General features: G+C 45.4%; 1 protein-coding gene across 1 annotated transcript in view; it reads right to left on the bottom strand.

Moving 5' to 3' along the window:
* Positions 1-3283, bottom strand: part of SMU1 (SMU1 DNA replication regulator and spliceosomal factor) — a gene marked incomplete at both ends in the record, with an annotated part of 12603 nt that extends 9320 nt beyond the window's left edge. Inside the window, 5 exon segments of the mRNA XM_082013421.1 lie at positions 274-402; positions 1311-1421; positions 2503-2655; positions 2763-2973; positions 3258-3283. Of these exon segments, the coding sequence (XP_081869547.1) occupies positions 274-402; positions 1311-1421; positions 2503-2655; positions 2763-2973; positions 3258-3283 (630 nt within the window).
* Positions 3284-10438: the final 7155 nt, after the last annotated feature.

Here is a 10438-nt window from a genome sequence, read left to right as displayed (position 1 = left end):
GATTCTGAACTGTGAAGTCAAAGAAACAATTAGTACTTTTATCATATTCACAAATACCATGAGCACCAAAACTCATTAAGGGAACTCATTTCAGAGTCTCATGAAGAGCCTCTTGATGAGAATAAGCATGGAGAAGTTAAAAAAAAAAGAGAAAATGAGAGAAAAGACTTAGAATAAAAGAGAACAGAAGAAATCATAAGGTTTACTCTTATCTCCCAACATACAGCACAGGAAGTAACAAGCAGCAGTAACACACATAAGGGCAAACATCACCTTAATATGTCTGCTCAGCTGTGTGGGGAACTTTTCTTCTTCTACATCCTTCACAGCTGCTTTGCCTCTGAACAAGTCAATTGTCATACCAGGAGGAAGCAGGCCCTGATGCTGCTGCCATTTCAGTGCCTTTTGAGAAGTTGAAAGCCATAAAGTTAGTTAGCAGTCAACATACATCTTCCTCATCAAAACTTGATTCTAATTAACACAATACAGCAATAGTTTCTTGTACCCTTACAAATTGTACACCTGTACAGTTTGAGACAAATACACTGCAAACAGCTACCTGAAGCAAGACTTACCAGACCATGCTTCCTACCTTGCGACTGCAAACATAATAGAACATTATCCCCAAATGATTTTTGCAAGTGAGAATGACTCAGGCCCACCCTTCCCACTCTACCTTCAGCATGCAGTATATAGTACATACACACTGTGAGTTCAATCTTGTGTTAATTAAATTACCTGACATGTTGGCTATTTGCCTAGAACTGCATACATTAAAATTAAAAATTATACATAAGCTTTCTTGGAAGGCACAAGTGAAGTTCATTCAAAAGACAGAATCTTATACAACCCCTTCAGCAGAGAGCTGCCTTCAGTCACAGCACACACCTGTCATGCCGAGAGAATTTCTTCAGTATGCTTACAAGCTTATAAAGTAAGATATAAGCCATAAACCAGCAAAATACATGCAATACTGTCTGCATAGGGTATCAATGAATACATTCTGAGAATCAAGAGAATTGTAAGCACAACAAAGGAAACAGTGTGCATCAGTATGTACTTTGAAAACAATCTTCTCTATGCACCGAGTATTTACTCTATGGGAAGAAATGTACCAGTGGAGTGCTGACTTTTCCTACAATCACTAAACCCTTGCCCACATGCAGAAAATATAATTTTAACTATAACACATGTCAATGTTAAATATTTAAGCTTTACTTTTATGGAGAATCGACTACATGATAGTTCATTTTATGCAGCAAAGATGTACAGAAACGGACATAGCTACTAAAATATTTTTCAAGAATTACCTGCCCCAACAGCGCCATAAGACGAGACGGAGGTACCACGCTGACTTCTCCAGCTAAAGCTTGTGCAATAGCAGCTCTCCGCTTCTCTTTGCTACTCCCATCTGGGTATGCCTAGAGAGAATTTATTTTTATGAAGTGATCCTTCTAAATTATTCTCCATTAACAAATCCACCACTCTGATTAATTTTCTATTAGGCCTTCAAAACAGCCCTTCTCTTTAACAGCAACCCTTGAAACATTTGGGATATGCTTTCACTAAGTGTTAGACTGGCATAGTAAGTCAGAAAGGATGCCTTGTTATTGCTATTATACAAGAACAATTTTATTTACAAAATATACATTTTCTTCTGCATATATAAGACAGGATGCTGTGGTTTAATCTGGCAGGCAGCTAAAACAGCCACACAGCCATTCACTCACCCTCCCCACTCTCTGCAATGGGATAGGGCAAGAGAGTCGGGCAAAAAAAAAGGAGAGCTTGTGGGTTGAAATTAAAACAGTTTTATAGGACAGAAAAAAGTGAATTATAATAGTAATGATAAAAGAACATACAAAACAAGTGAAAAATAACACAATTGCTCACCACCTGCTGACTGATGCCCAGACAGTTCCTGAGCCACAGCACCTCCCCAGACAACGCCCCCTGTTTATATACTGAGCATGATGTATGGTATGGAATAGCCCTTGGGCCAGTTTGGGTCAGCTGTTCTGGCTGTGCCCACTCCCCGCCCACCCCCTGGCTGCTCCCTGTCAGGCCAGAGCACAGGAAGCTGGAAAGTCCTTGTTGGCTTAGCTGCAACTAAAAACATCAGTGTGTTATCAACATTTTTTCATCCCAAATCCAAAACACAGCACTATGCCAGCTACCAGTAAGAAAATTAACTTTGTTCATTTTTTTTGTCCCAGCTGAAACCAGGACACAGGAAAAGCAAGGCACAGACATCATCCTGTGGCAGGATACAGCTATAAATCCCCAAAGTCCCCCCTGCAATATACTTCAAAACTACCACTCCGCTGCCTTGTTATCAAATATTACAAATCATTTCCCAAACACTTCATAAAACGTGTAAAATCATCAAACTGGGAAGCTGCATATTCTCACTCCCAAAATGGAAAAGAAAAGATGCCGTAAACCGTTAGCAGCCTGGACCGATGCTAGCACTGTGAGGTCTCTAAGAAGAGTGTAACATACCTCTCTAGGATCAAAGTAAGATCGGGCCAGAAGGTTTTCGAGGTGGATGTATCGCTCTGGCTGAGTTTGTTTTAGCATGATCATGGGATCTGTTTGCCTCAAGAGAGACCTGGCAGCACCTAGTTCCCGGAGCTCAATCAACTCCAGCACAACCTGCATCAAGAGACAAACATGTACATCAACAAAGGGTAAGCGGAAGACTCCAGAGAGGGGCTTCCACCCAGACCAGAACAGTCCGTACACAGCCTGCACTCACTCACCTGCTCATAGAGGTCAATCAGGGTCTTGTCAGGCAGCTTCAGCGACTGTATGGCTTGCAGCACTGTGTCCCAATGCCCACTGTTGATGTCCGCCACGAAGCTCTCAATACTGTCCACAGTGTTGAGGGACACAGTAGTTTCCTCCTGAAGGGTGGCGAGGGCTCGGTGGAGGCTGTTCTCCTTCAGGTACTGCATAATCAGCCGGATCACGCTGCAGGGGAACAGCGCCAGTCACGACACCCGCTCCGCGGGCTGCCCTTCCCCGCGGCCCTCCCCGCCGCTGTAAGTCCCGTCCCGCCCGGGTGCCCAGCTGCGGCGGAGCGGGCACCCCGCGACCGCCGTCACGTCTCCGGATCACCTCTGGGACAGCACCTCCCCCACGGCCACGCCGCCCCACAACGGCTGCCGCGTCGACCCGGCTTCACCGTCCTCTCCCGGCACCACCCCGCCGCCGGGACCGCCACCGCCACCCCTCCCCGGCGCCGCCATACGCACTCGGAGGACTCGATTTCGATCGACATCTTGAGCCGCCGTCACCACGCTCGAAAGGCCCTCGCCGCCTCCGCCGCCGCCAATTCCGGCCTCGCGCTCCGCCGCTTCCGCTACGCGCCACGCCGCGCAGATCGCCCCTCCCACATGACCCGGAGGTCACGTGGCGGGGGGGGGGGGGAGCACGGAGCCGGCGGCGGGCATGCGCACTAGGACATCCCCGCGCCACGGCGGCGGGGCGGATCGTGCGCCCCCTGGCAGTGTCGGGCCGTCACCGCAGCGGGGTACTGGGGCCTGCGGGCGGGGCGGGCGCCTCGGGGCGGGCGCCTCGGGGCGGCCTGAGGGCGCCCGGTGCTTCCGGGCTGGAGCCGAGGTCCAGCAGTCTCCCGATCCTCGTCGTTACTCATCGGGTAGGTTGATGAGTATTGGGTTGTAATGAGTATTGGGCTTAAGGCCTGCGACATTCCACATGGCAAATGCAGGCTTCATGGGAGCAGGATTACTGATGAGCTGAGTGCAGTGCTGACCTGGCCAGGAAGGCTGTGAGAGAGCAACCTGAGAAAAAAAGCATAAAAAAGCTTGGGATGAATATTCTCCCAGGAGTGGCTATCAGTTCTGGGAACTGAAAGGATTTGTTTTTTTTTTCCTGTCCCTCACAATAGCAGCACTTGAAACAGAACAGCCACCTCAGTGACAGGGCAAGTGTAGCGTCAAGGCAAGCCCACTGAGTTAACCTCCATAGTCACTCTGCAAGTTCGCTTTTTGGTGTTATCTTGGAAGTATGGTCTGTGCCTTCAGCATAAGCCTTGTTTGAGTGTTTTGCAGCTGGAATACAGAACTCAGGTTTTCTAGCTGGTTTGCCACACAGCTGCAGTCCTCCAACTGTCCTTCGCTCATCAGGATTTCAGAAGTTCACTGCGGTGACACAGACATGTCAGACTGCAGGTCAGACCTGGCATGATGTGGAAGAGCTCTCTGACCATCTGCTTCTTTGCACGTGTGTGGTGTGCTCCTGCCCCCCGCCCCTTCTGCTTAAGCAATAGCCACCAGTGGCAGTTGTGATGGCTGCATCCGGCTTAAGTTGGACTCTGGAGAGACAGATAACAACACAATAGCTAAGGGCTATAAATCTTGCTCAACAACTGAGGGCTAGCTGACCATGCACCGACCAAAGTATGGCTGGTATGCAAACATGGCTATAAATCAATCATCTTGCTTCATCAATAGTGGACAGCCCAGAGCCCGTTGAGCTCTCCTGCATGGTAGCGGGCTGCACACCAGGATCACCCCTTGAGTAGGGACAACATTCAGGGTTACTTGTTGAGGTTGAGAGAATCCTAATCACATCAGGTGCTCACTAAGTGAATTGGGGAAAAATGCGCTGAAACTTTGAAATCTTAGCTAAGTGATATAAAGGATAGATCGTGCGTATATAATCCTTTAGACGTAAACCACTGACCAAGTTCTGGGACTAAGTCTGGATCGAGCTGCACATAGACTCCTCTCTGAGAAGGAGTTTAGAACACAAGGGGGTTCTCTCTGAACCTCACGACTCAAAGGGAGGTTCTCCCTGGCAGTTTTGTCTGACCCTGTCCTCTATGCAGTAAACAATCAAGTGTACCTTGCCATTGAACCTTGTTAAACGACTGTTGCATTTACCATTGAATTTTCTGAACTCACTACTTTATATCAATAAAATATATTGCTGCATCTCTCTTGCGAGTGAAATGTGTCACTTTTCCCGTGACAAACTGGAGTAGTCAGCAAGATGGCAGGTAGTATCACCGATTATTTACAGAGGCATGGAGTGAATTTGAGTCCCAACTTCTCAGAAGAATAGGCTTGTGACAATTGGATATCACAACCCGAGTAGCTTATTGGTCTGGAGGAATAGACACCATAGAGTGAGGTCAGCCCTCCGTAATGCACATTAAATCTTGTAAGTGAGCTCTCTACAGCAGTCACAAAAACTGCTTGCATGCATGAAGGAGGACCCCATGATGTCCCACTATCTGTTACAGTAGATTTCGCAGTGTTAAGACCACTGATTAGAGGAGCCCTGGCAATTCTTAAATCCTATCTAGTTGCAAAACAGGGTGAGATTGAAAGAGATACTGAATATAATAAAAAATCAGGGCAATAATGCTCCTAAACAGCTCCCTAAATGGGCAGAATTAACGCCTGCCATTGTTAACTACAGCCGTGAAATGGGCTGCAAAGATCCACCATCTGGAAAAAAAACCCAAACCCTGAAGCCCCGGGGCTGAGATCGCACCAAGACCCGTGAAACAGGGAACAGCAAGTAGATCAAAGGTAAACAAATTTAAAAACCCGCAAACAGAGTCTCAAACAGGAGCCTAGGAATGCGTTAGCCCGAGGCATGGTGGAAGGCCAGACCACTGACGTTGTCTTGGTTCTGATTGAACCATTCCAGAGATAACTGTGAGGGGAAGGAGCGCTTTTCAACTCCCCCGGGGCCATTCCCCAGAAATGGAGACAACCCCATCCTCCCCTTTAGGGAGGAATCGCAGGGCATGAAGCAAAAAACCAAGAGATGCCTGGAGGGGGGTTAGACCTGCCTGTCCGGAAAATGGAGGCTTATCAGTGGGTAAGTGATGATGGCCCATACGTTTTAATTCCAGTTGATCCTCAGGGACAATTGGGGACGGTTTTGATAGATAAGGGAGCACAGATTTCACTGCTGACACAGTGGGCGTGGGATCTGGGCAGCAAAAGAGCTAAGCTTACGATGCAAATGGACTGTTGAGTGTTGTACTGCCAAGGTCAATTCACGGCTCCTGGGTGCAAAGCACATGGCGACCACTTGCTTTGCAATTGCAGAGCACCATGAACACATTTTAGGTTGTGATGTTTTAAATGGACAAGCCTGACGCCTGCCAAATGGCTGCATGTGGTCCCGCGGCTCAAACACGGACCCCAACCCTGGCCAAAACCAGGAGGTCACAGTGCTTGGCACAGCCCCTACCCTCCCCGAGCCAAAGACTGCCAACCTGCCTCAACGCCCGGGGCCTGCTGCGGCATGGCGTGGAATCTCTGACATCATAGCGGATTTGGGGAAACAACGAGTTATCTCCAGAACCTACTGCCCATGTAACTCATCTGCCTGGCCAGTTCGGAAACCAGACAGGAGGTGGCGTTTAACAGTCAGTTACTGGCGCCGGAGTGCTAACTCGGCTAATGGCTGGGCTACTGAACATCGCCAACTTCACAGCTATGGATGGCAGTGCTGGGTGTTCTCCATGGTTCCCTTGAAGGAGGAGGATAAAGAGAAGTTTGCTTTCACTAGGGAGGGAGTCTTTAACAGACTCCCACAGGGATATAAATATTCACCCATGATTGCTCATGCCCCACTTGTGAACTTTTACAGACAGTCTCACTCCCCCAAGATGTGAAACCATACCAATATATAGATGATGTTCTGATTGGAGGAGCTTCCCCCGAGACGGCGGGGGAAGCAGCAGCGGCAGTATGGCAAGCACTAAGTAAAGCAGAGATTGAGATTCCACACAGAAAATGTCAGGGACCAAGTAAAGAAGTAAAATTTTTAGGTACTCGGTGGCACACAGGTAGTGCAGTAATTCCTCCAGATACCTTAAGAAAAATCGAAGAGCTGCAAATGCCCCACTCGAAGGAGTAACAACAAATGGGAACTCCAGGATATTGGAGAAAGCATGCACCGGGACTTTCTATCATTTCCCATCCCTTATATTCACTCTTACGGAAAGGCAAGCCCAGGGAGTGGAATTTAGAACATAAAAAGGTGGTCAAAACTCTTAACTAAAGAATTAAAAACATATCGGTGACTGGGACCAGTAAAAAACCCCCATGACCCTATTACAGCCAAATGGGGTTTTGCCAAATATGCTACTTACTGTAACCTTCTCCAAACTGGTCCTGATGGGCCAAAAAGACCTTTATTGTTTAGCTCAACTGTATTTAAAGACACAGAACAATGATACTGTAAATGGGAAAAGTTACTTTTATCTTTAGTCCAAGTAGTTAAATAAGTTGAGAAAATACATCTGGGACAGCCTGTGCACGCTAGAGGACCATTTAAACCTCATGGCCCACTTGCCTGGGAAGCTACCGAGAGCAGTGGTGCAAAACATAGAATTAGTGCACAATGGATTTTTGCTTCTTCTTAACAGAGTAACCTGTTTGGACTCTCTCCACTGAAACAAGTGTCTATTTTCTCTTACAGCACCCTGCAGGATGACAAACAGAAATGCTGTGTTCACATTACCATTCCAAGCCCTAACAATGCTGCTTCTCTTAACTTGTGGTCAAAGAACCCTATAGTGGCCATGGCCCCAAGCCCGTGTTACATATACCAGAAGTATGGGACCAAACTCTAATGGAGACTTGGCCCTCTTAACTGTAGTAATGCACAGAACTGAGGTATATTTAGAAAATCGATGGAGGAAGGATCCTAAGTGTTTTGACTGAATCCCTCAACTCCAAGGAGTGATATGCCAGGAAATAAAGGTAGGCTGTTGGGTGATAATGGATCCACCTATGAGAGGGCATCTCAAATTGCTGTGTAGAGTGTCACACCAAAGGATACAAAACTTTGTGCTGCTGAAGGGTTAGACTGTTGGTACAATTTTACCTTAACACAATCTTTTTTTTGTAGTTTGCCTCTGGAATCACTATAATATGACACGACCCACCTTATCATTTAAACTTAAAATAGGCATTACTAGGCTTAGTAGACAGCATTCATCCAAAATCCACTCCAACTAAGGATAAGAAAATTCTACTACCACAAATTTCTGAAATTGGACTGTATGTGATCAAAAATACAGGCCAACAACAAGAGTTATTCAGTCCATCATGGTCTCTGAAATGAATAGAACTAGTGATGCAAATTGGTATCTCTACAATCAAACTGACCTGTTCACCATTCCTAAGGATGTCCTATGCAGGACGGTTAGCATGGTTACATGGGCAAACCCTCACTTCTCCACAGCTGACAAGGAAAGGTATGACTGCTGTTGTAGGGACAGGGTTGTGAATCTTAAATATTAGAGATGCTGGAGTATTCATAAATAGACTAAGCACAACAACAAGTGATATAAACAAATTAGAATAACTGCTGCGGTCTTCTCTATTAGCACTGGGAACTAACCAATGGCTCTTACCTGATATATTGCCTCAGTGGGAAAGAATTAATGAAAGGGACCACAAATTGTTTGTCAATACATTTGGTGCAGCCCAGAACAGTATTTCCCTAGCTCTTAGTTGTATCCAAGCTCAACCGTGGATGCAATCTATGGTAGCAGCAATTATAAGAGAGGGTGAAGAGGGCACCTTACCCACTGAAATTTGAAAGGTAATTTGAGATAATGCAATTAAATTTGAAAAGTAATTCCAATCCTGGTGTTATTTAGTAAATTTTACTTATGACCCCATCAAGAATAAGGCCACAGCTTTTGTCTTAGCCGTACACAATGCTTTGGTATATACCATATACCCAAATATTGCATTAGGATTAAATCACAATAGAACTATATTCTATCCATTAGAATATAGAGTGTGGGCCCAACGAAATGGAAACAAATGGCAAACTGTTGATGTTAACACATGTGTTGTACAGGAAAAACAAGGATTTATTTGTGAGAGGGCACCTTCAAAGCCCAAGACATTTGTTTTGACCCTAACCAAATATTTGTCATTTTGAAGTACATCCTGATGAAACCCCTAAAACTGTAGTTGTATGTATTGGTAAAGGATGTGTTTGTATGAGAACCTTCTGTGATTTTATATTCATATATAACATTACTGTAGATACAAGTAATCACTCAAATATTTGTGTTTGTAACTGTACTAAAATTATGTGATGCAACTTTTTCAGCTCCTGTTACGTCTTATCAACTGTTACAATCTAATTATAGATTGAGTCAAGATTTATTGCCTACCCCCAGCGGAATGAGTCTTACATTGATGAAGAAAATACTACAAGATGATGACCTGTGTCAGCTGCTAGAACATGTCCGAAACAATGGACAAAAAACTCTAACTACTGTTCACCATGATACAGAAGAGATACAACATGTCTTGGAAAAAGTGAAGAAGGATGGAGAACACCATTGGTGGGAAACTCTTCTTGGATGATCACCTACAGCAACGAGAATTTTTAATTTCACGCTTCACCCAGTTGTGATTTTACTAACTCTAATTTTAATATGACTATTGCTTATAGTTATATTGTATATAAAGGTTTGGTACATGAGAAGCCAAATAAGCCAGCTCCAACCATCCAAAACATACAAATTAACACATAACAAATAGCAGTGCTTCACTATCTACTTACCACAGATCTGTAAGCGCACAAACTACCAATATGCTATTTATGGCACAGAGGCAAGAGGTGACAATACCACCACTCTGTGAGAGTAAGATGAATTGGCTATAGTCATGGGGTGGAGTGTGGTGGTGTGCTCCTGCCCCCCGCCCCTTCTGCTTAAGCAATAGCCACCAGTGGCAGTTGTGATGGCTGCATCCGGCTTAAGTTGGACTCTGGAGAGACAGATAACAACACAATAGCTAAGGGCTATAAATCTTGCTCAACAACTGAGGGCTAGCTGACCATGCACCGACCAAAGTATGGCTGGTATGCAAACATGGCTATAAATCAATCATCTTGCTTCATCAATAGTGGACAGCCCAGAGCCCGTTGAGCTCTCCTGCATGGTAGCGGGCTGCACACCAGGATCACCCCTTGAGTAGGGACAACATTCAGGGTTACTTGTTGAGGTTGAGAGAATCCTAATCACATCAGGTGCTCACTAAGTGAATTGGGGAAAAATGCGCTGAAACTTTGAAATCTTAGCTAAGTGATATAAAGGATAGATTGTGCGTATATAATCCTTTAGACGTAAACCACTGACCAAGTTCTGGGACTAAGTCTGGATCGAGCTGCACGTAGACTCCTCTCTGAGAAGTTTAGAACGCAAGGGGGTCCTCTCTGAACCTCACGACTCAAAGGGAGGTTCTCCCTGGCAGTTTTGTCTGACCCTGTCCTCTATGCAGTAAACAATCAAGTGTACCTTGCCATTGAACCTTGTTAAACGACTGTCGCATTTACCATTGAATTTTCTGAACTCACTACTTTATATCAATAAAATATATTGCTGCTTCTCTCTTGCAACTGAAGTGCATCACTT

This window comes from Phaethon aethereus, assembly GCF_964289735.1.
Source record: "Phaethon aethereus genome assembly, chromosome: Z".
NCBI classification, from domain to species: Eukaryota; Metazoa; Chordata; class Aves; order Phaethontiformes; family Phaethontidae; genus Phaethon; species Phaethon aethereus.
Note: the sequence above shows the minus strand (reverse complement) of the source record. Positions and strands in the feature narration are given on the sequence as shown.